The sequence below is a fragment of the Lethenteron reissneri genome, chromosome 49, assembly GCF_015708825.2.
Source record: "Lethenteron reissneri isolate LAM-NWPU_2019-01 chromosome 49, ASM1570882v1, whole genome shotgun sequence".
Classification (NCBI taxonomy): domain Eukaryota; kingdom Metazoa; phylum Chordata; class Hyperoartia; order Petromyzontiformes; family Petromyzontidae; genus Lethenteron; species Lethenteron reissneri.
The window spans coordinates 10,655,489-10,680,873 of record NC_083827.1 but is presented as its reverse complement, the minus strand read 5'-3'; the positions used below and the strand labels follow the sequence as shown (position 1 = coordinate 10,680,873).

The 25,385-nt window shown below is 56.2% G+C and overlaps 1 protein-coding gene across 3 annotated transcripts in view; it reads right to left on the bottom strand.

Moving 5' to 3' along the window:
- CARMIL1 (capping protein regulator and myosin 1 linker 1) overlaps positions 1–25,385 on the bottom strand; it is a 47,277-nt gene that overhangs the window by 8,031 nt on the left and 13,861 nt on the right. For 2 of the 3 annotated variants that reach the window (XM_061572196.1, XM_061572194.1), the window contains 24 exons: positions 23,953–24,047; positions 21,836–21,922; positions 20,940–21,043; positions 20,373–20,450; positions 19,609–19,685; positions 18,581–18,685; positions 17,821–17,890; positions 15,412–15,493; positions 14,923–15,022; positions 14,525–14,579; positions 13,513–13,685; positions 12,007–12,075; positions 11,435–11,528; positions 11,086–11,184; positions 9,445–9,573; positions 8,857–8,988; positions 7,733–7,911; positions 6,703–6,790; positions 5,418–5,618; positions 4,404–4,421; positions 3,305–3,371; positions 2,929–3,176; positions 2,225–2,340; positions 437–697 (listed from right to left, as the gene is read on the bottom strand). In XM_061572196.1, the coding sequence (XP_061428180.1) occupies positions 437–697; positions 2,225–2,340; positions 2,929–3,176; positions 3,305–3,371; positions 4,404–4,421; positions 5,418–5,618; positions 6,703–6,790; positions 7,733–7,911; positions 8,857–8,988; positions 9,445–9,573; positions 11,086–11,184; positions 11,435–11,528; positions 12,007–12,075; positions 13,513–13,685; positions 14,525–14,579; positions 14,923–15,022; positions 15,412–15,493; positions 17,821–17,890; positions 18,581–18,685; positions 19,609–19,685; positions 20,373–20,450; positions 20,940–21,043; positions 21,836–21,922; positions 23,953–24,047 (2,727 nt within the window). The remainder of the gene's footprint in view (positions 1–436; positions 698–2,224; positions 2,341–2,928; positions 3,177–3,304; positions 3,372–4,403; positions 4,422–5,417; positions 5,619–6,702; positions 6,791–7,732; positions 7,912–8,856; positions 8,989–9,444; positions 9,574–11,085; positions 11,185–11,434; positions 11,529–12,006; positions 12,076–13,512; positions 13,686–14,524; positions 14,580–14,922; positions 15,023–15,411; positions 15,494–17,820; positions 17,891–18,580; positions 18,686–19,608; positions 19,686–20,372; positions 20,451–20,939; positions 21,044–21,835; positions 21,923–23,952; positions 24,048–25,385) is intronic. The other variant, XM_061572195.1, reaches the window with a different exon arrangement.

Here is a 25,385-nt window from a genome sequence, read left to right as displayed (position 1 = left end):
GTGACATGATTCAGCGTAAAGCAGCACTCACCTATTAAGCTCCAGCCACTCGTGGTCAGTCGCCTCCACATCGCTCTTCTATTGCTACTACCATGGTCACCGTTCCTGTGAACTTTACTCGTCGATTCCTCCACCCATGTTGAGGACTCGGTCTGGTAAATCACCGTTTCATCTTATCGACCCCACTGTGATCAACCACCCCACTGCAGGTTACAACAAACACTCACCCCCACCCACTCACCACACTGCAGGTCACAATGATAATTATCCTTCCACTTCCATCACACGCTCTGCTCCACTGTGGAATTCAGCGCCATCACCCTCGTCCTCCGACCCCCAGGCCCTCATAAGCCACGGCTGGAGTGGAGCGACAGCTGCGGAACGAAGGGGGGAGGGGGGGGGGCCTCTGCCCCCGCGCGCGGCGCCCCTCTCTCACCGCTCTTCCTCCTCGGGCTTAGCGGCGCTTGGCGGCGGCGCTTCCATCTCCGCGGCCTTCACCTCCGTCCTCGGGGCCTCCGCTGCGGGCTCCGCGGCCGGACTCGGGGCCGCGGCGCCGGCCGTGGGCCCGGGGCTGGGGGAGGCCTTGGAGCTGCCCCGTGGCCGCATGAATCCGAAGAAGCTCCCCTTCTTAGAGTCGCGCCGATGCCTCTCGGAGGCATCGGCGTCCGTGGACTCGGCCCTCCGCAGCGAACCCCTCCTGCGGGGCCGCACGTCACCGGGGTTCAATCGTCGCGAGCGCTCTCCTTGAGAATACGTGGGGCCTAAATACATTCTCGGCTACTACGCCCTTAAAATGATGCACTCCTGGGATGCTCTCTGCCTGATGGGATGTGTGACAAAATAATAAACGTTTTTGGGTTTAGATCACGTTATTTATAAATGTGTCGCAACCCTCCACCACCCGACACGGCCAATCAGCAAACAATTGTCACGTTGACAAAAGACAAATAGTTCACTGCTTTAGCCCACCGGAGTGTTGAAGCGTGAAACCACAACATTTACAATTTTTGAGTACGACGTTTCACTGGTAATTGCATCCAGCATCATCGGGCAATTCACCAGAATGGTGAGGCTCTGTTCTTGTTCCCGGTCTTAAATAAAAAGCCTACGTGTTAAACAAAATAATAGGTTGTTTTGTTTTTTGCGGAGGGACAGATATGGGAAGGAGGTGTTTATTGTCAGCCTGTTTATCTTGTAAATGAATCATCTTGTATTGGTGCCGTTGTCACAGCACAAGGCTGTGTGTGACGTGTGGGGTGGTGGCTGTGTGTGATGGATGTTGGGTGCTGGTGTGGTGACTGTGATGTGATGGGTGGTGTGTGATGGGTGGTGTGTGATGGGTGGGGTGTGATGGGTGGGGTGTGATGGGTGGTGTGTGATGGGTGGTGTGTGATGGGTGGGGTGTGATGGGTGGGGTGTGATGGGTAGTGTGTGATGGGTGGTGTGTGATGGGTGGTGTGTGATGGGTGGTGTGTGATGGGTGGTGTGTGATGGGTGGTGTGTGATGGGTGGTGTGTGATGGGTGGTGTGTGATGTGCGGTGTGTGATGTGCGGTGTGGTGACTGATGTGTGATGGTGGTGTGTGATGGTGTGTGATGGGTGGTGTGTGATGGGTGGTGTGTGATGGGTGGTGTGTGATGGGTGGTGTGTGATGTGCGGTGTGGTGACTGTGATGTGTGGTGGCTGTGTGTGATGGGTGATGTGTGATGGCTGTGTGTGATGGCTGTGTGTGATGGGTGGTGTGTGATGGGTGGTGTGTGATGGGTGGTGTGTGATGGGTGGTGTGTGATGGGTGGTGTGTGATGGGTGGTGTGTGATGGGTGGTGTGTGATGGGTGGTGTGTGATGGGTGGTGTGTGATGGGTGGTGTGTGATGGGTGGTGTGTGATGGGTGGTGTGGTGACTGTGATGTGTGGTGGCTGTGTGTGATGGGTGGTGTATGATGGGTCGTGTATGATGGGTGGTGTGTGATGGGTGGTGTGTGATGGGTGGTGTGTGATGGGTGGTGTGTGATGGGTGGTGTGTGATGGGTGGTGTGTGATGGGTGGTGTGTGATGGGTGGTGTGTGATGGGTGGTGTGTGATGGGTGGTGTGTGATGGGTGGTGTGTGATGGGTGGTGTGTGATGGGTGGTGTGTGATGGGTGGTGTGTAGTGACCGTGAGTAATGGTGCTGTGGGCGTTGTGCACGATGAGTGCTGCGCGCCCGCTAGAGACGTAAACGCACTTGGAGGAGACTCGTGACACCTTCTTGGAGAAGAACTCATCGACTCCCTCGTCAACGCGTCCCATGATGCCGTTCTGCTCGCCCTCCTGAGACTCCGCGATGCCGCCCGTGCAGGACTGCAGCCACACACAGACACAACGCGTACACGCACACACACACACACAACGCGCACACGCACACACATGCACACACACATGCACACTCACACGCACACACACACATGCGCGTGCATGACGGCTCAACGACCATGTTGAGCCAGCACAGACACAACGCGCGTTCCGCACACAGCACAACTCTGGGAAGCGTTTGGTCACATAGCCGGATTCCACTGGGTCGGCGGCGGTGGAGGGGGGGCACAGGCGGTGCTCCGTGCCGTGTCTGCCGCTATCACAGAGAGGATCCGGAAATGGAGCTCGACCGGCCAGTGCAGTTGACCGCGTCCACCGTCACACCCTCCCCCCCCCGTAGGACGGGCGGTGGAGACCGATGCCACAGTGGAACGCCAACCCCGAACGAACGCTTGAAATCTGGGATTCGCCATTTGGTGACGACGCATCTGCCTGCCGAGTTGCCCCCGAAAAAAAAAAGGCTTCTTAGCTCGGGAGGAAAAAACTTCCGGTTCCAATTCTGAGTGTGGACGCCTCGCACCTGACATTTCCCACCCATGTTCCTACGAGGGGGCGACGCGGGGAATTGCCGCTCACCGCCAGCCGCCCCAGCGGTTGCTTCTTGGCCCTGCGAGGCCGCCCCTTGGTCACGTGCTCCAGCTTGCGGCACTCCTCGGACGGCAGCTCGGCCAACGCGGCGTGAGGGCTGCGGTCCGCGCCGCTGCCGCCGCCGCCACCGGGACTCTCCGGAGTCGCGGCCTCATCCAGGAGCGACGTCGGGGTCGGGGTCGGGGTCAGGGTCGTCTCTGTCGTGCTCGTCATGGCGACCGGGTCGATCTCAAACTCTGCGGAGAATCGAAAGTCGTTCGCGGGCGTTTCCACACGGAGAGCACGGCTTCATTTGAACGCAAATCTTATTTTGTTATTCGGTGAAATATTTCATCACCGTGTTGCACCACCACGTTGCACCTACCAAACAACTTGGACACGGGGCGTAGTTTCCGGCTGTAGATGCTTTTCCGTTTACTTTTTGGGGTGAGCTGTGGCATGGGCAGAGAGAGGGGAAGAACGTCATCACATGGCTTGCACAAGTCGCTAGGCAAGTGACGTTAGCAAACGCCTATGAAGGCCGGCACGGTGCATCAGGTGGGTGGTGTGGCCAGCCCCACAGCCGGCCACCTCTGATAATTACTACACAATGCATCAGGTACTGCAGTAATTTTAAGGTGGATTCAACTTAGAAAAGTGCAAAGGATCAATGCAGATTTCCATCACTAGGGTCTGGATCTTGTCCAGAGCAGACCAAACCCACGGTTCTCAGTCAGCCGAGGCCTATTGTCAAGACGGTACAGTTACAACTAAAATTAAGTTCAACACAATACTGGTACCAGATCTTGGTGCAAATTCATCATTTGCTGCGCCAAAAACACAGAGGGTGCCACGGTGGCGATGTGTTAACTACCTCGCCTGGTATACAGGAGGTTGTGGGTTCGATCCCAACCCTCCACATTTATAATGAACATCACGCGTTTACAGCATTCGGCTGCTATAAATTTCCACGTGATGTTAAGCCACCGCGTTGGGCTGCCATTTGTGATAGGTCGCTTCTGAATAAGAGCTATAACATAGCTCAGTGGGCCTTACCTGGGGGAAAAAATACCAATTCCTGGACTTGTCCCGAGTCAAACCAAGACAGACGGCCACCCTGTTCACTGATTTTGGCTGTCCCTGGGAACCAAACTCACCAGGCTCATAGCACAGTGGCACTAACCACTACCACTACTGCACATTTACACAAACAGCGGTCGTGCCAGCCGAGGTGCACTTTGAGGCTACCACGTGAATTGTGCAAGGCGACGCTGGCAGGAGGTCACGGGACAGAGCCGGGCGGTGCCATGGGTTGATTGAGGACTGACAGATGCACCACCAGTGCTGTCCACTGTGCCCACTTGCTGTGTTTTAGCCGCCCGGGGCTCCGCTCGTCGCGAGCAGTGTTGAGTCAATCACAGTAACACGTGCACACTGCTTATGGACATGCAAGGTCTCAGGATAAAGCGACTGAAGTTACTTACACTCGGGCAACAGAGCGTCTTCAGTGCCGAGTGTGACAGGGAAGCAGTGAGAAGAGGGAAAGAGAAAGGGACACGGCAACACAACACCGTCCCCTTACAGAAGCGTTAGACCAGGACAGTGCCGGCATCCACCCTCAAACACAGTCATCATCGGCATAATTCAATCATTCAGAATGTGCAGCGTGTGTAGTTATTTTGCTCACTCTCACGAGACACAGAACGACCCACAGGCAAACGGGAAAGCAGCCAGAACCCGGCACCGTCCATTTTGGGCGTGCGGTCAAACTCCATTTGCATCTGCGTGCAACTGCTCGTCATTAAAAGTGCCGAGGCCTGGCAAGCTTACGTGTCTACGATAATCGAAAAGCATCACCTGGCTTCCCGTGTAATATTGCAATTGGACGGCGTTGATCATAAATTGGCAATGAGCGACCACGGCACTGGGCGCTTTGATGGCGCCGTCTTTACATGAACTCTGACGACACTTGGCTCGACTGGCGTAGGGGTTTAGCGAGAGATTTACGGTGAGGGCCTCGCATAGGGTGAGGATTCGGGTGAGGTTAGGGGCTATGTCTGGGTTCAGATAGAAGTGTGGTGAGGGTTAGGGTGAGGTTAGGGGCGATGTCTGGGTTCAGATAGAAGTATGGGGAGTGTTCCTGTGGCTTGTGGGTGAGGGTTCGGGTGAGGTTAGGGGCGATGTCTGGGTTCAGATAGAAGTGTGGTGAGGGTTAGGGTGAGGTTAGGGGCGATGTCTGGGTTCAGATAGAAGTATGGGGAGTGTTCCTGTGGCTTGTGGGTGAGGGTTCGGGTGAGGTTAGGGGCGATGTCTGGGTTCAGATAGAAGTGTGGTGAGGGTTAGGGTGAGGTTAGGGGCGATGTCTGGGTTCAGATAGAAGTATGGGGAGTGTTCCTGTGGCTTGTGGGTGAGGGTTAGGGTGAGGTTAGGGGCTACGTCTGGGTTCAGATAGAAGTGTGGTGAGTGTTCCTGTGGCTGTTGGGTGAGGGTTCGGGCACCGTGCAGCTGTCCGCGTCCTCATGCCGCTCGGCGTCGTGCGTCCCCGCGGCCTCGTCGCCGCGCCGCTCTCTCTCGTCGCCGCGACGCTCTCTCTCGTCGCCGCGACGCTCGCGCGTTCCCTCCTCCGGCGCGTCGAGCTCCTCCGAGTCTCGCCGCTGGGCGCGGGGGACGGGGCGTCCCGAGCGGTGCACGTGCTCACCCTGACGCACGCACAGACACGTGCAGGGACAGACACGCGGTGAGGCCGTGCACCGCAGCCCGAGCCGGTCACCCCACCTCAAAGACCTCAAATAAATGTTCAGAAACTGCAAACCTCTTCCTTGGGGAATCTGAGGTCACGTCACCAATTTTCCCTTAAGGATGGCGATGAGGTGCGGTTGCTGCAAGTTACTGTCTTGATGGAATTGAAGATTGATTTGTAAATTTAGCTTTGGTCGCTGAGACCAGGCGATGTTGTGTTTTAAGGGGGTTTCTTTGGTGGATGTCTGCCATCAGTGGAAGACACTGTTCCCTCGGGGCCTCCGACACAAGCTTGGTTTGGTGTTCCCTCTGTAGTTTTGTGGTGAATGAGTTTAACGGTGGAGAGGTTCCAAGCCCCCCCCCCCCCATACCTGTCCAGCATCCCATGAGCCACCGATGTGGCTGTGAGCGCCATGAGGCTACGAGCTGATGAGCATCGGTCTTTCAGCTTTCTCCCCCAAAATATCACTTCCTCTCAATACACCACGGTTACCATCCTATACCATCAAGGAGGCGGGAGTTCTTTTGTCATAGGTGAGGGCTGTTTTGATGCCCACACACTAAAATAAACTAAATTGTTTTTATTTTACTCCTTCAGAAGCGACTTGGCCACAAATGATGGATCAATGAAGTGGCTTATCACGTGGAAATTTACAGCAGACAAATACCCTAAACGCACGTTTCTAAAATGTGGAGGGCCCGGAGAAAATCCACGCGACCACGGGGAGAGAGACATGCAAACTCCAAATATACAGCAGCAGGCATCAGGGTCGGGACCGAACCCACAACCTCCTGTATACCAGGCGAGGTAGTTAACATCTCGCCATCCATGGCACCCATGCACAGCGACGCATGGCGGCCAAGAGAGACGACGGCCGATGCTCGAGGCTGGCGGGATGACATTCAGGCGAAGGAGCGAACACGCCAGGAAGGACGACCCGTCGCGGAGACGGAGCGACGAGGTGGATGGAGACGAGAGGAGGCCCCCCGCATCCAGCGGGCAAACAGAGAACGGCTGCCGACGTCACGCGAAGAAGAACTCACCAGCCGATGCTGCGAGGTGGAGAGGCTGCCCAGGATCTCGTCCATGAGACGGTCGGAGAGGTGCGACGCCGTGGCGAGTTTCACCTCGCTGAGCGCACACGGCAACAAGGACAAGCATCACCCGCGTGCCACCTTAACAAGCGGTTGGGGCAAGTGCTGTTAGCGAGCAGTACCTATGAACGCAAGCACGGCACATGTGCCATGTGCTTATTTGAATCAGAATCTGAATATTTATCCTGGAGGAATCCGATGAGCTCTCGAACTCTTTTTCACAGATGTCCAGTTGGGGCATGGGGTAAGAACGTTACAACAACAAACAGAACACAAACACGATAGAAGTGTGAAGTACAAGAAAGGTAATCAAATCACCCGAAGGACAGGCTGCCCTCGAGAACAATAACGCTCGTACGCGACCGACCCCGATTCACTCACACTTTCGTACTTTCGCTATATGCACGGGACGGGAAGCGAGGAGTCAAATCACCACTGCCATCACGTGAACGTGCATTTGACGGAGTGTAACTCATACCTGTCAACCCATGTAGTTTACCCCGTATTCTTGTACAGTTAAATCGAGTTTTCAGGTCCATACGGTGTACAGCCGTTTCAATATGGGCAATTTTTTTGTACATTTGTTTGTGTTTGTCCCTCGTGATGGGACTTTGTAGGATGAACGTTGAGATTTATAAGGGGCACGTGGTGACCAATACGGTCTGAATTGGTCTGTAACAAGGTAGGGCGCTGATAAGGGGTTGAAAGGTATTGCAAACACATACAAATAAAACTTAACCATCGCCATCCTACCAGGACAAGCCCACTTTGAGTCTGGGTCGAACTATGCTAGGGCCAGGGAAAGCACAGGACTGAGTTCAGACAATCGTCACCGGTGTTGGCCGTGAGCAGGAATCAAACTCGGCTCGCTGGGTTCGTAGCGCAGCGCGCTAACCGCTGCACTACCGCTCCCCAGCACCACGCACGCACACGCACAAACGGACACGCACGTGGTCAATCGTGACAAAGTGCGGGATACCTGATCTTATTGAGGATGTCGGCGGCGGCCTGCGTGAGGAGGACCTTGCGGACGAAGTCTTGCGGCACGGAGACCTTCCCGGCGCTGGACGCGCGCAGCTCCTCGCGCATCTCCCCGCCCGGCCTCATCACGTGGGGGCACAGCGCCTGGGCCGCGTCCAGCATCGAGTCCAGCAGCGTCTACCGGGCAGCCCCGCAATCACGCCAACCGTGCCGGCCAATCAGGGCTATCTCGGAAATCGACGAGGACAATCTCGGATATTCAATCAGGGGAAATCAATTAGGGCAATCACGGCAATCACACAAATCATGCCAATTACATCAGGTCTCTGGGTTTGTAGCGCAGTGGGCCAACTACTGTGCCACCACTCCCCACATGAACTCGCGCACACACACGCACCGATACACATGCGCACACACACGCACCGATACACATGCGCGCACACGCGCACCGATACACATGCGCGCACATGCGCACCGACACACATGCGCACACACACGCACCGCTACACATGCGCACACACACGCACCGATACACGTGTCAGGACACCGAAGGAGGATGCTCGGTAATTAGCCGACTCTGCTGTTTGAATACATCGCTGGGAGCTGCTACTACCTCAGCCTGCTACTACCTCGGCCGCGAGCCAGGCGAGCTCTGATTGGCCGATTGGTCAGCATATTTGAATAGCGAAAGGCGGGAGGATTCTAATCTGCCGAATGGCCGAGGGAAGATTGTGTGCGTCCACGTCATCTCAGACACTGCCCGCCTGTGTCTGATGAAGACATTAACCACCTCGTCATGGCCCTACACACAATGTACATGTACATTGTCGCGTGCTGCGTGGTGTGCTGCGTGGTGTGCTGCGTGGTGTGCCGCGTGGTGTGCTGTGGGGCTAAGTGGTGTGCTGTAGGGCTAAGTGGTGTGCTGTGGGGCTAAGTGGTGTGCTGCGTGGTATGCTGTGGGGCTAAGTGGTGTGCTGTGGGGCTAAGTGGTGTGCTGTGGGGCTAAGTGGTGTGCTGCGTGGTGTGCTGTGGGGCTTAGTGGTGTGCTGTGGGGCTAAGTGGTGTGCTGCGTGGTGTGCTGCGGGGCTGCGTGGTGTGCTGCGGTGGAGAATCCCGCCTCACCTCCAGCTGCTTCTCGACGACCACGGTGAGCTCTCCGGCCATGAGCTCCAGCTTGGCCTGAATGGGCGACCCGCGGGCGCCGCTCTCTCCGTACCACGCCTCGGCACCCACGTGGTACAGGTTGGGCAGCAACTATGGGGGGGGGGGGGGGGGGGGGGCGAGACACGCACGGCGTCGCGACGTAAGCGATCACTACGCGGCAGGCGCATGGCGAAACGGAGCGGCAATCGCCGTTGTGGGGTCCGCGGGCCCGCGGTATCCGGCTTTGTTGTGGCAGTACAGATTGGAGCAAGTCCTCCGTTGACTCCCCCCACAAAGAGGGGTTGGGTTTGCGCGAGCCCCAGCATTGCCGCGATTGGTGGAGATTTCCTGCCGCTCGAATGGGCACCGAGATGGTGGTCATCTGTTCGCAGCCCTGAGCCAAATGGTGGAAATTCCTCATTCCTATGGCGGGGGGGTGGGGGAGATTAATCCGTACAACAACCAACGACCGAGGCGATAACCTCAGCAGGCGTGCGAGTGACGGCTGGGAGACTTGTGCCGGGCGGGCGATGCGCAGAGCGGAGCGGAGGGGAGGGGTGAACTGACCGTGCGCGCGTTCTTGGCGTCGCGCACCAGAGACTCGGCGGTCCTGACGTCGTCGCGAGCGCTCTCCGCCTGAACGTTGCGCAGGGAGTTGAGGTGATCCCTCACCTTGACACACATGCGGTCCACCATCTGTGAGCCAACACCACGGCACGCGGGGGGGGGGGGGGCATGGCAGGGTTGTGCGCAGCGTCCACGTGTGTGTGCGTGTGTGTCATAGGTGCTGCCGCTTGTTAACAGCAGAGACTGGGATAAAGAGACAGTGGAAGGGGATTTTCCCATACTGCGGCAGTGTGATTTAACCATTGTAATCAGAATCTTCATTGGGGGAATCCGATGAGCCAAGAATCTCTCCGTGTTATTTTCACGGATGCCCGAGTATTTTCACAGACGTCCTCTCTGCGTCCAACCGTGAACGCCGTCTGCTTTCGAGTGGATGTTCAAGATCCCGAGACGTCATTCGTGAGGATTGGAGGCAACCCACGTGCCGGCCTCACGGTTCGAGATAACGAAAATAAAGTTTAATTTACCTGCTAAATACACGACAATAGCGGAGACGTTGCATCGTAGTGCAGCGTCATGCGCGCAAGCGGCCATCTCGCACCGTTGCTGCAGTTTGCGGCGCGCGCAGGGATTTTTGCACGGAGGTGCGGGGGGAAAACGACAGCGCCAGCGAGAAGGAAGGCAACCAGAAGCGGTACCAACAATTGCCCAAGCTCTGCGGTCCTACATTGGGTTGCCGGGCCAACTCCGTCAGTGAGCGCTCGTGCTCTCAATGTGCAGCGCACTGGCGGCGGCTTCCCTCGCGACAGCCTCGCGCCGTCGTTCTCGCGGCCGTTCCGTGAGCAGCGCCGACGGCACCGTGTGGGATTCTGGGAATTGTGATGCGGCGGACTCCGTTCCAACGGGACGAGCGACGTAGCGCACGGACAACAACCGCCGAGAGCAAGCGAGCTGAAGATGCGGTGAACATTGCCGAGAAACCAAGGGAGCTGCCACACGATCTCGGGTTAGCACGGTCGGCTACGCACGGCGCGAAAGAAGTTCGACACACGCAGAGGTGTAACCGTCAGGAGCGCGCCGGACTTGCAATCCAGATGTAGCCGTTTTTCGATTCCATCTCCCGGTGCGGCAGGTGGAACAATGGGGCCACATTTTCATGAATCGACCCCAGCCACCCTCTCTCCACCCAGCGGTAGAGATGGTCAACAACCACAGTTGAGCCGATTGGCAGGTCACGAGTGGTGGGGCAAATTGTGGCGACGGTCACCACCCTCCCAAGCGGCATCGCGTGGAGAGCAAACACCCCACAGGTGGCGGCCGCTCCCCCCGGCGGCGGTGCGAGCGAGACATTGCAGGGGCCCGCGCGCCTTTAACCTCTCAGCCGAGACACGAGGGCCAAACGCACCACGACGCGGTCACCGTGCGGCTTGGCACGTTCGCGCGAGCCAGTCGGTTGCGTGCGTTCGCTGCCGACACCGCACTGGAATCGGTTACCGCTTCCTGGCCTTGGGAACCGGTAACCGATTTCCCAGGTTGCGGGTTGCGGTCGAACGCCGCCGCCGCTGCCGCCGGTGACGGTGAAGCCGGAGGAGAGGAGTGTGACGATGGCGAGGAAGGGGGGGCGGGGGGGGGGGCGGCGACCTGCTGCGACGTGCTCGTCACGATGCCCTGCTGGAGCCGGTACGCTTGCTCGGGGGAGAAGCGCCGACTCTCGTGGTTCCGCAGCAACACGTTCTCGATCTGCACAGACGCAAGCGCACACACACACAAGTACATACACACACACGCACACAGACACACAAGTACATACAGACACGCACACACACGCACAAGTACATACACACACGAACTCGGGTCGCCGCCGGGTTCGTAGCGCAAGGTAGCGCTAGGTAGCGCGAGGTAGCGCCAGGTAGCGCTACCTGGCGCTATGTAGCACTAGCTAGCGCCAGGTAGCGCCAGGTAGCGCTTGGTAGCGCCACCGCTAACCCACCTTCTGGAGGGCCTCTTCCGTTTTCTCGGGATTCGCTTTCAGGGCCACGGAGGCGTCATTCACCGGGGTCGGCATGTACCGCAGTGTGTAGTTCCTGCTCACGTGCACGACGCGTGTACGTGCACACACGTGGACACGCGCACAAAGACAAAGACCCCCCATATAGCATGAACAGTCTGTTCGGGCAAGTGCGGTTTGCGAGCACCTATGAAGGCCGGCACGGCAAACGAGGGTGGAGGTGACCAGTACCACGCCCGGCTGCCTTTGTCTCCCTAGTGGCTTTATGCATCGCACCAGGTACTCGTTTGAAGCCGAGTCAACCGAGTGGAGGCCTAGAACTGGTTCAGATAATCGTCACTGGTGTTGGCTGTGAGCAGGAATCAAACTCGGTTCGATTCCTGCTAACCGCTACACTAACGCTCATCACACACACGCGCGCATGGGGACCGGATGTGACACGGGCAGGGGGGGACAGGACACGGATGTGACACGCACAGAGGAGACAGGACATGGATGTGATACGCACAGAGAGGCCACAGGACACGGATGTGGTACGGACAGAGGAGACGTACTTCTCCAGGGCTCCCGCCACATCCTGGAAGCCTTGTGCGGTCGTGTTGTTTTTATCCCAGATCACAGTCCTGCGCACAGGGCGACAGCGGAGCGAGAGTGAGCGCACCTCAACAGCAGCGGCACACTCGGTGGCAGAGCGGCAGGGCCCGAGCCACTCCCCGTGGGTTCTATCCATCGGTGGAAAATGTCAACGGAGAAGTTCCGGTATGAATTCGTCATCGAGTTTTGGGTTAGGCCACGTAAATGATCCGACCAAATTTGTGTCGTTAATACCCTCCACCACCCGACATGGTCAAACAAATTAAATGGGCAGGCAGTCAACAAACGTTTGACAATTCGCCGATTATTATTTTTCCAGCTCAGTCACTCACTCAGTCACTTGTCCACCCACTCAAGTCATTCACTCACTCTCTGTGGGAGAGTTGGAGAACAATCTTCACAAATAAATTTAGCAGCGGATTAGATACGTGACGTTTTGCTTGAACCCGAGTCAAACATGCTCAGGGATATATCCAAGAAGTCAGAATAACTGTGTCACCTAACCCGGCTTTTTCACAACAGGCATCACGAGCTCACATGAACAACCAATCACATTTAAACTGGACAATAATGCATTCTAATCAATAAACACCCGACGATATTGATTAGGACTCGTCGGTGTTACTGGTCTGTAGGACGGCGTCATTAAGTTTGACCGAATCTCAATAAACGAAGCGAGTGAAACCGATTGGTCCAGCGGCTCGCGCTTGCTGCCATTTTTTCCCCATCAGCAGAAAAAACATCTCGGTGCAGGGATCGGAACCACCCAGAAAAGTTTGCCGGTACGCACCCGTGGTGTTTTGGAAACGCCGGCACTGCGAACCAGCCGATAAAAGATGTCTGTTGCCAATGCCGCCAGGATCGAGTCTGTTTGGCACTCGAGCGGGAGACCGTTTTGCGAATAGCAGGCGATGTCGGTTTGGGGCAGGCCGCGAGATGGCCAGAAGAGGGGGCAGCAAAGCAACGGATTCTTGAATCTGTGCGGAGCTTTACTAAAAAAAAAATGAAATTAAACCATTTTTATTTCACCAGGTAAGGCCCACTGAGCTACGTGGCTCTTTTTCAGAAGCGACCAGGCCACAAACGATAGCTCAACAAAGTGGCTTATCATCGTGTGGACATTTATAGCAGCCAAATACTGTAAACGCATGATGTTGATTCTAAATGTGAAGGGAAAAACCCAACTTGACCACGGCGCGAACGTGCAAACTCCAAACATACAGACGTCAGGGTCAGGATCGAACCCACGACTTCCTGTATACCATCGGGCATCTCGCCACCGCGGCGCCACGCCCCCCTGTGAGTGTCGCCCCCCGCCCCCGCCCCCTGCTATGCGTGATGGGGTTTCTCCGGGGCACCGTCGCATCGCGGCACATTCCCGCCACTGGCCGTAGGAAGAGCGAATGGACGAAAGGGGAGAAGGGGGACGCGCCGGCAAGCGCGCGAGCGCGCGAGAGAGAACGGGCCTCAGCTTGGTGTTGATCTGCAGGGCTTTGGCCAGCATCTTGGCCCCGATGTCGCCCATGCTGTTGCCGCTGAGGTCGACGCGCGTCAGCGACGTGTTACTTCCCAGGGCGTTGATCACGATGGTGAGGTCTGCCTTGAGCTTCGAGTCCGCCAAGGACAACGACTGCAGAGGCTGCAGACGGCACAGAGCAGCAGCAGCAGCAGGAGTAGCAGCAGCAACATCAGCAGCAGCAGTAGTAGCAGCAGCAGCAGCAGTAGTAGTAGCAGCAGCAGTAGCAGCAGCAGCAGCAGCAGCACCAGCAGCAGCAGCGGACAAAAGCAGCGATCGCCCGTGTCGCCTCAACAGGCAGTCGAGGCAGGTGCTGCTAGCAAGCACCTTTGAAGGGCCGGCACGGCGCACGAGCGGGTGGTGTGGCCAGCGCCACACCCCGGCCACCTTTTGTCTCATCATTACCGATGTCTACGCAGTGCACCGGGTACTCGTGTAAGGCTGAGTAGACATAGAGAGGAGGACCAAGACTGGTTCAGACTTCCATCGCTGATATCCAGGAGTGAGGATAAAAAATCGAAAGAGGCTCGTTGGCTTCATCGTGCAGTGCACAAATCACGACGTTCACGGTTCTCCACCCAAGCTACCACACACCACGCATACACACACACGCACGCACCACGGGTACACACACACACACACCACGTACACACACACACCACGCACACACACACCACACACCACGCACGTACACACACACGCACACCACACACGCACACCACACACGCACACACACACCACACACGCACACACACCACGCACACACACACACACGCACACCACACACCACACGTGCTTCTCGCATACACATGTATACACACACACCACACATGCACGTGCACACACTCGCACCACGCACGGACACACACACCATGCATACACACACAGGCCGCACACACATGTATACACACACATGCATACACACACAGGTGTGAGGGGGTTGGGTCAAAGTTCACACGTACCGAGTCTTCGTCCTGGATCATCTGCACAATGTTATCCAGAACTGGCCCCACGTTCCTGCAAGAGAAAGACGCGTTGTACGTTTGATGCGGAGGAGGAGCAGACGTGGGCAGGAGGCACATCTGCCTGCTCAGCTTACGTATTACAGTCAACGTGTATTAGGCATTATTATGTATTATTATGTATTATGTATTATTATGTATTATTATGTATGATGTATTAGGGTCTCAGAGTGCGCGGGGGTTGGGTTTCATGAACCTCCGCGCAAGCGCGCAATTCGCCCCTGTCCTACGCCGAGTGTCTCATCATGAACAGAAGCACGAGAGAGATGTGGAAACTGTCCCGTCCTGTCAAGACGCGCGCCGCCCCGGGCTGAGACGACAAATGGTGAGCAACTCACTTGGGCTTCATGTTGCTGAAATTCCTGCCCAGCGCCAAATGCTTGATGGAGCGGTTCTTGCACAGCCAAACGGTTAGAGTGGCCAGGTCGGACTCCAGGCCTGCGTAGCAACACGCAGCGACACACAGAGACACGCAGAGATACACAGCGACACGCAGAGACACACAGCGACACACAGAGATACTCAACACACAGAGACACACAACACACAGAGACACACAGAGATACACAGAGATACTCAACACACAGACACACACAGAGACACACAGAGACACACAGCGACACACAGCGACACGCAGCGACACGCAGCGACACGCAGCGACACGCAGTGGTACACAGAGACACACAGAGACACACAGAGACACACAGCAACACGCAGCGACACGCAGCGATAAAAGCGACATTGTTGTTTTACCGCCGTGACACCGCGACGTGAACGGGGCTCTGACTCCCCCCGGCACGACGGGGGCTGTGCACACGGCTCCTCACCATTGTCGGACACGTCCAGGCTGCTGATGTTGTGGACATCAGCGATGCACCCTTCCAAAACTTGCGCACCCGCTGACCTCAACTTTAAAAAGAAAAAAAGTAGCTAGTTTAATGAACGAAACATCACGCGAATAAAAACACAGCGTTACATTAAAACCGGCAGCATGATGGAAGCGATCTTTGCGGCTACTCTCCTGCTCTCACGTGCTATGAGGAAGGATCACCGGCCAAAATATCCCCGATTATATATTTTTACTTTCAGGGTCACACCGTTACCGATGAATGTGTCGAGCTGTTGGTGTTGTACTGGATTGTGCATCACTGCCAACGGAGCAGCATCGCCAAATAAATGTTTTGTTATTCATTTAGTCACGGGAAATGAAGACGCAAAGTTACAGCCTCCCTGCCAAACCACTACCGGGTGAAGGCCTCCTTGGGGCAGCACCGTTTGCCACGGTGCTGCAGCGAGGAGCTGCAGAGAGCTTGCCCCCTGTGGGCGGAGTGGGCGCCAGCTCCGACTCTGCACCAGAGGTCGCAAACGGGTTTTGATTCCTTACCCGTACCCGGCCACACCAGGGTCGCAAACGGCTACCCGTACCCATACCCGGCCGGGTATGGGTAGCTGGGTATCGGGTAGGGTACGGGTATCGGGTACCCGGTTGCGACCTCTGCTCTGCAAGCTTCCGCGCCGCTTAAGCGGTGGAACGTCCCCAGCAGCGGGTGGGGGGGGGGGGGTCTCCGAATCCACAAAACGCAGACGACGATGTCGGGATACTCACACAGTGACCCAGCTGAGCAGTGGGGAGAGGCAGGCGGCAGGCAGGCAAAGTAGGAGGCACACGCGCACACACCCAGCGGCGGTTATCAGAGTACCAAGTAGCAGGCACCGCACAGAGAGGCGGTTATCAGAGTACCAAGTAGCAGGAACCGCTCAGAGAGGCGGTTATCAGAGTACCAAGTAGCAGGCACCGCTCAGAGAGGCGGTTATCAGAGTACCAAGTAGCAGGCACCGCTCAGAGAGGCGGTTATCAGAGTACCAAGTAGCAGGCACCGCTCAGAGAGGCGGTTATCAGAGTACCAAGTAGCAGGCACCGCACAGAGAGGCGGTTATCAGAGTACCAAGTAGCAGGCACCCGCACAGAGAGGCGGTTATCAGAGTACCAAGTAGCAGGCACCGCACAGAGAGGCGGTTATCAGAGTACCAAGTAGCAGGCACCGCACAGAGAGGCGGTTATCAGAGTACCAAGTAGCAGGCACCGCTCAGAGAGGCGGTTATCAGAGTACCAAGTAGCAGGCACCGCACAGAGAGGCGGTTATCAGAGTACCAAGTAGCAGGCACCCGCACAGAGAGGCGGTTATCAGAGTACCAAGTAGCAGGCACCGCTCAGAGAGGCGGTTATCAGAGTACCAAGTAGCAGGCACCGCACAGAGAGGCGGTTATCAGAGTACCAAGTAGCAGGCACCCGCACAGAGAGGCGGTTATCAGAGTACCAAGTAGCAGGCACCGCTCAGAGAGGCGGTTATCAGAGTACCAAGTAGCAGGCACCGCACAGAGAGGCGGTTATCAGAGTACCAAGTAGCAGGCACCCGCTCAGAGAGGCGGTCATCAGAGTACCAAGTAGCAGGCACCGCTCAGAGAGGCAGTTATCAGAGTACCAAGTAGCAGGCACCGCTCAGAGAGGCGGTTATCAGAGTACCAAGTAGCAGGCACCGCACAGAGAGGAAGAAGGTGAGGAGGGGCATTTTCTCCATGATTGGAACGATCAGGGACTCCACCAAACTGCAATAACATCAGGCGCACAACACCGATGGGTGCCCAATACAGCAGGCGCATTCCCGCAGACGACTTTACTCAGCTACCCCAATACCAAAGGGCGTGACGGTGGATAGGAGATGTTCACTACCTCGTCTCGTATGCAGGAGGTCATGGGCTCGATCCCGATCCCTGACGCCTACATTTTTGGAGTTTGCATGTTTCTCTCCGCGTGGTTGTGTAGATTTTTCTCCGGGTCATCCGGTTTCTCCCTCCACACTTATTAACATGCGCTTAAAGTATTTATAGCTGCTGTAAATTTCCACATGATAGGCCACTTAATTGAGCTGTCATTTGTGGCCAGGCCGCTTCTGAAAAAGAGTTTATAGCTCAGTGGGGCCTGACCTGGTAAAATAAAAAATTGTAGTTTAGCAGAAAAAAATGGTTTAGTTTAGTTTTAGTTGACAACACGCATACTCTGGTGGAACAACTACCCGGACGCTGCGGGGGAATGGCTCTCAACGGTAAACACGGACGTCGCTCGCCCTGATGCTTTTTTCAAACGCCATACGACAGGAGGAGCAGCAGCTCCGAATTAACGAAGCGGGGGGCGGGGAGGAGGGCAACGCCTTGGGAAGCAGCCGCAGCCACCGCACCTCGGTGCTGCTGATGTCGAGCGAGACGTCGCGCGCGTGCTGGTTGCAGGTGAGGCCCAGCAGCAGCGCCCTGCGCACCACACGGCACAGCACGGCTTGGCGGCGGTCGCGCACGGCGGCAGCGGCGGCGGCGGCGACGACCGGGACCGGCCGTGGTAACGGGAGATGGCGAGAGCCACGAGCGGACACGTCGCCCTCCCGCGCCGTGTCCGCTCGTGCTCACGCTCCTGGCACCGGCAGCAGTCTACTGGCACCGACAGCGTGCTCGTGCCGCGTGGCCATGGCCAGGTGCTCAGGGTGAGACGATGTGGGGGAGGGGGGGGGGTGAGATTTCCCTGCCTCCCCTGGGAAATGTTCTGCCCGGCACCGCACTCTGGGGATAGAAATACAATCGTCCCCCTGGATGAAAGGCGTTGATCGGACAATGCCAGCTGTGCTGAGCCCGATTCGTACTTGGGTGGGAGACTGTTCGCGAGCAGCAGGCGCTGTGGGGGCTGGGACTGGCCGCCAGGTGACCAGCAGAGGGCAGCACAGTGACAGATTCTTGAATCCATCTTTGCGGATTTTTCAATGTCACCCCCCTCCTTTATTGAAGGTGGGCTTTCTCTGGGCTCCCCGGTTTCTTTCCACAAGAACCCTCCTCTCACATAATTGTAATTGGCCAAACATCCCAATGTAGGAGGGCCCTGCTGTGCAAGAGGTAACTTCAGTATCATTATTCCCACGGGCGCGAGTCTGGGCCGTGCACGAGAATCCTCACTTGACGGCCTCGGCTGGCAGCTTGGTGCCGGAGAGGCTGAGATGGCGCAGCGCAAGGGAGCTGCAGAAGAACTGCTTGCACGACGGGGCGATGTCTCTCGTTCGTCTGCCGGAGAATGGGAACGGCCAATGGTGGCAAGCACAACCAAACCCTCATCGCAGTGAAATACAAGCATCGGGCCCCTCTCGCCCGTCACCACGTCCGCGTACCCAACACTTCATTCGCTCAGTGATGACACTTTCCTGCTCCCGCGCAGATTATTTGGCCCACTAAGTGGACAGCAGCAGCCACGCCAATCAACATCTTTCAAACTCTGCCCACTGTTGCCAAGATATGCAACTACTGTACTGTAGAGGCGATTATGTGGCTTTCCAATTAACTGGAGCAACGTATTTCTTCAGTTTAAGCACGTGACTTGGAATAAACATTTCCAAGAATATCAATGTTGAACTGTTTTTAGATGTATAATTTGGGCCTCAGGGAAAGTCCACGAGTTATAAATCTATGTCAAAATCTCAGGTGCAAATCTGTAAATCGGATGAACCGCACGCGAATAATGGAGTCTACTGTGCTGCGGTAATCACCATAACGGCACCACGCGGCCCTCTGCCTCACTCGCAACGGACGCCGACGATCCCGTGACATCGTTTGATAAAGAGCATTTGTATTTTATCTCAATCACTCGACACATTTCGCCCGATGGGGGGAAAGGGAAAAAACGCTCGCTCGAGATGAACGCATGCCACTCGCAAAGCCCTCGGCTTTTCAATCCGACACACGCACGGCGAACGGGCGAGCCATTTGCGTGCCGACGTCACGGTGAAAATTTGGCAAATAAAAATTAATGACAATGCCAGTGACTTCATTGGGCAGCGCGTCGCAATCGTCGTCGACCCCCCCCCCACTCCCCCCGGAAGTGAAAACTCGGCAGGACCCTCCTGGAAAGTCCCAAAAAGTCTTGAGACTCAGCGAGGTTGTTTTGTCTGGGTCAAAAAAGAGTGATGATGATGATAATGATAAACACTCACCTCTGAGAAAACACGTTCCTAGAGAGGTTGATGTGCGCCAGGTGATGGCAGCAGCCACGCAGGAAGGGACCGAACAGCTGAAAACATCATCATCAACATCATTGACATTATCATCAATATATGATTATTAATGTAACCAATACCATTAAATCTGTATCAATGTCATCGACATCACCATCGGATTCACGTGTTCCGCTTTGCGCGAGCTGGCGTGTGACGAGGCCCCTCTCCCGCCCCATCCTCCTCTACCCAGAGTCCTCGGGGCGCTCCCTGTGATCCGATCACGGCGGAGCGAGCGTGCCTCCTCCAAACACTGCGGGCAGTGCTGTGGGTTGGTGGATCACGCGAAACTCTCTCCCCTACCCGCTGGGTGCCGTGAGATCGCCCATCTCCTGGCGTGGAAGGTAATGGCAGTAGAGCGAGCGGGTTGGTTTCCATCTCATTTTAAAAGTGACGTTTTGTGAGAGACGCAGCTTGCGTGGCGAATGAGGCCGCTAAATCTATTTACTCATCTGGGAGATTTGAGCGCCAACTCCCTCGCAGGCGTGTAATTTCCCCCTCGGGTATTCTGATTTTCCTCCCTCCCTCGTTCGCTCCATGGAGATGGCCAAACATCCCAATATTGGACCGCAGAGCTTGGACAATTATCGGCGCCAGTTTTGTTGCGGATTTCCCCGCTTTGGCCGTGGTTTCCCCGTGGGGGGGGGGGTCTGTGCATCTGAAAATGAAACATCGTCGTCGTCGTCACCACCGCGAGGACTCACCGAGTCGACGGTGCAGTCGGTCGCCGACAGGTCGAGGTGTTGGAGGGCGTTGGGCACCGCCAGGAAGCTGTGCAGATGCTGCGGCCACAAAGCAAAACACCGGAGCGGCATCAGCGCACACGTACGCGGACGTGCACGTGTACGATTAACGTGTGTGTGTGTGCGTACATGTGCATTTCTGTCGATGCACACGAGTGTGTGGGAAGCGGTGGCGCAATCGTTAGCGCGCTGCGCGATGAACTCGTCGACCAGAGTTCGATGTCCGCTCGCGACCCAATGCCGGTGACGAGCATCTGAACAGGTCCGGGGTTTACGGAGTGTAAACATCAGCACTGGGGGGTCAGACGCGGCCAGGCGTGGTGCTTGACACCGCCTGCCCCCCCCCCCCACCTCGTGTGCGGAGTCGGCCTTCAGGAGGTGCTCACTAACGGCGCTTGGCCCCACAGCCCGGTAAAGGCGGGGGGGGGGGTGGGTTCTGTTTTCTGCTCGAGCGGCGACGTTGGCCCAAGTGCGAGTGCTGTGTGTGCGCGTCTCTGCGGCGGGAGCGCGACGCGTGCCGGCACGTACGGTGAGGTCGTCTCCCCGCAGAGCGTTCCCCGACAGGTCCAGGTGGGTGAGCGTGGAGGCGGTCATCGGCGTGCTGGACAGCGCCTGGGCCAACGTGTTGACGCCTGCCGGAGGGAGCGGAGCTCACACCCGGGATTCTCGCTCAGACGACCAAGCGGACTCGTTTCACATGCCATCAGTCCCACGGTCTTCTTTTGAGGACAGCATTTTCAGCAGCATTGGGTTCAACGCGAGCAAAAAAACTCAGTTTCTCATCAGCAGAGTCAGGCTTGCCTCAATAAACGCTGGTGAACTTACAAATATTGTTTAGGCAAGGGCCCTCTCTGTTAGACACGAGCCCCTAATTTGCTCAAATGAGCACCGCAGTGGCTCCTGTTCAAAGCCCTGAGCTCGTGGTGGAAATTCCACATTCCTATGGCATGGTGGGTGAGACGATCCATACAACAACCACTGCGGACTTCCCCGTGAAGTGGTTCTCGTTTTATCAACCGCGGAGGGAGGGAGGGAGATCATGGGCTGAAGTCACTCAAACAAGGAATCACTTTGAGTGATCCCCTGCCTCCAAATCCGCGGTTAGAGCTCCCTCGCGCTCCACCAGCTCCTGCTACTCTACAGGTTCTGCATGGACCCAGTGGAACGAAAACATGTTCTTATTCATTCATGTGATTGGCCGGGCGTGGTATTCACTGTGTAAATATTAACTGTGCACACTTACACAGTGAATGTGTGGGCACGTGTCATTATACATTTGATACGTGGTGTGTGTGTGGAGCAATTCATGGAGCAATGCAAGTCTTGATTTGTGGAGTGAAGCGGGGAGCGATGCGTGGAGTATTGCGTGGGCGATGCGGGGGCGACACACGGAGGATTGTGGGAGTGATGTGGGGTTGCGTTACCCTTGGCGGTGAGGGCGGTGCGGGAGAGGTTGAGCATTGCGAGTCCTTTTCCCAGCTTCCCCAGGGGTCCACTCAAGCAGGCGGCACCTGCATCACGAGCAGCAGCAGCAGCGGCAGCGCCTCCAGCTCACGGCGATCGGTACGGGCGACGCAGTCACCGCGAGCAGCTGCGGCAACTTGGTGCCGCTCTTGTCGCAGAGGTTCGTGGTTCGAAAACCGGCAGACCGCCCTGGTTAATACTGCCAGTGGTATTAAACCGGAAATGCACTGCACGCCGTCTTGCTTCACGGTGGATGTCAAAGGGCCGTCGTGCGGTGGCGGGTCGCGGTCCAAATTTACCCAAATTGAAAATGACACCGCAAAACCACTCGCTTGGGAAACGAATGTCAACCGTCGCACCCTACTGCCAAACAAACGCAGCCCCCCCTCCTCCGTGTCCGTGAAATACAGCAACTCCGCCCTATAGGAACGGTGCAAATACGAAATGTACTCGCGACGTGACGAGTTAAACGTCGGGTAGATTTACCCAAATGTTTTTTCAACTAATTGTGCTCAACCTGCCCCCCCCCCCCGGTTGCATCAGGGGGGCCCCTTTTCTGACCGTGCAGCAGCAGCAGCAGCGCGCAAGCGAACGGTGCGCGCTGCACACGCTGCACGCGCTGCACACGCTGCTCGGACACGCAGCCCTGGGCTGAGGAACTGTGCTCACGTTGAAATGTCTCCCGGTAATCTATGGCCGTAGCAACCACACCCTTCTATCGCAACGAGTCGTGGTTACCGCTCGGTGATGCCTCCGCCCGTGTTGAGGACTCGGTTGACACTCTCTCATCCACCACAGGTCACAACAATGCACCCACCCACCCACTCACCAATACTCACCAATACTCACCAACACTCACCCACACTCACCCACACTCACCCATACTCACCAACACTCACCCACACTCACCCACACTCACCCACACTCACCCACACTCACCCACACTCACCAATACTCACCAACACTCACCCACACTCACCCACACTCACCAATACTCACCCACACTCACCCACACTCACCAACACTCACCCACACTCACCAATACTCACCAACACTCACCCACACTCACCAACACTCACCCACACTCACCCACACTCACCAACACTCACCCACACTCACCCACACTCACCCACACTCACCAACACTCACCCACACTCACCCACACTCACCAACACTCACCAATACTCACCAACACTCACCCACACTCACCCACACTCACCCACACTCACCACACTCACCCACACTCACCAACACTCACCCACACTCACCAACACTCACCCACACTCACCCACACTCACCCACACTCACCCACACTCACCCACACTCACCCACACTCACCCACACTCACCAACTCACCACAAACACAACGATCCCCCCGTGCAGCCTGAACACAATGTTGGGGGCACCGACGAAGACCGGCACTGTGGCACACGAGGGGGTGGGTGGTCAGCACCACGCCCGTCCGCCTTTCTCTCCCTAGTGGTGATGTTTACCCACCGCACCTGGTACTAATTTGAGGCTGAGTGGACCTAGGGGAGGTCCAGGACCGGTTCAGATAATCGTCGCTGGTGTTGTCAGTGAGCAGGAATCGAACCCGGGTCGCCAGCTTCGTAGCGCAGCGCGCTAACCGCTGCACTACCGCTCCCCACCCACTCACACACTCATCCTCTTAGCCACTCGCTCTCCCGCTCACACCCACCACACTGCAGGTCATCGCCTCACTTCTCTCTCTGCTTCTTTCCCTCGAAATGCTCCACTGTGGAATCCCCTCCCAACATTATCATCGTCATCTTCGTCGTCATCATCATCGTCTCTTCTCCAATCTCTCACAATAACAATCTCGCTCAATCCAAGCGAGTTCTCGCGTACCAGGAGCGATAGTGCTGTTTGTTGCTGGCCGATTGGTGTTTTGGGCCACTGGGCCTCATCTCAGCCAGTGTGTAGTCAACAAGAACAACAACAAAAACCCCAGTAAGCAATTCAGATGGCTGAAGAAGCAATTTCATAAAAAGAGTAAAGAAAACGATTCAGTAGCATCGCACGGATGGTGATGTGAGGGTGCGTGCGGGGTCGTGACCTCTGTCCTCGAGCGCGTTGCCCGCGAGGCTGATGCTGTGCAGGGCCGTGCCGCCATTCTGCGCCAGGGCAACTCCCAGCTTCTGAGCAAAGTCTCTGGCACACAAAGACAAAGGTCCCCCATGAGGAAAACCGCAGGCTGCTGGGGGCAAGTGCTGTTGGCGAGCGCCTACGAAGGCCAACAGCGATAGAGAGACCAGCACCACGTGGCTGGCCGCCTCTGTCTCTGCAGTGCTGACGCTTACACACCATGCCAGGTAATCATCTGAGGCTGAGTCAAAGAAGTTCAACACAGAGTTCATTGCGAAAGTCACCTAATAAGTGCACATTATTATTATTGTTGTTGAGGTAAAAAATGGTTGTACTGGATGTGACGTGTGTGCAGGATTATGGAGGATAGGGTGAAGCAACTTGGAGGTTGTTGAAGAGAACGTGGCAGGCGAGTTGCTGTAGGTACGACTTGGGGTCAAGTATACATGGTGAGGCTGCAGGGCACACCACAGACTCGGTGTGGGCAAGCCAAAGCCTCGTCGAATGGGAGAAAAAGTAAAATAGTCGTCAGAAACACACTGGGAGGGTGGTTATCACGACAGGGTGGAGGACAAGCGGAGAGCTCCGTCCTCGTGAGGAGTGGCGCCGCTTGCTGCTGCGGGGGCGAGGGCGCTGTTCTAATGGTCAAGCGGCAATTCATTGACCGAGGCAGCAGCAGCAGCTGCTGTGTGCAGTCCACGGGCTGTGTGTGGTCTCTCGCCACCACCGAGCAAAACTTTAATACAACTGCAAGGCAAACTGGTTGTTCGTGTCATGTGTGGCTAATTTCCAGCTCTGGGAATTGTAACAATTGGTTTGACTGTCACGTGATACAACCTCGAGGCAGACCAGAAAACCCGGACAGAGACCCCACAGGCCAGCAGCCTGGGGGTCTATTCATTACAAAGCACTGAGCAGCAGCTCAACACTAAACTGGCACCACGACCTCGCGTACAAGTCAGCCCCTGCAACCCGAACACAGCTGGACAGAGTGCGTGTGGGACACGTGCGCCAAGATGAAAGGTTTTGTTCTCAGAAGCACTTCTGTGGAAATGTCTCCTCCACAGGAAGGGGTTAAATGGGTCCACGGCGCAAAACTCCACTGGGAGCAAGCCGGGAACCAGGATGGGCGTTTCCATAGTAACCGGTTGTCATGGAGATTTTAAAGAGCTGCTGCCAGATTTACATATACGAGTAAAAAAAAAACACACGGACATACGTCACACGCGTGTAAACATACGTGGCGTACATTGACGCGTTATGCAACGCTGCCTCCGTTGCTGCTGATCCGAGAGAAATATCGAATTTGACTTCAGGACAGAGCGTTGCTTGTTTGAAAAATACAAGCATTATTTATTTCTTGCAATAACTTCACCCGGAAAATGCCTCGCGACTGAGCGCCTT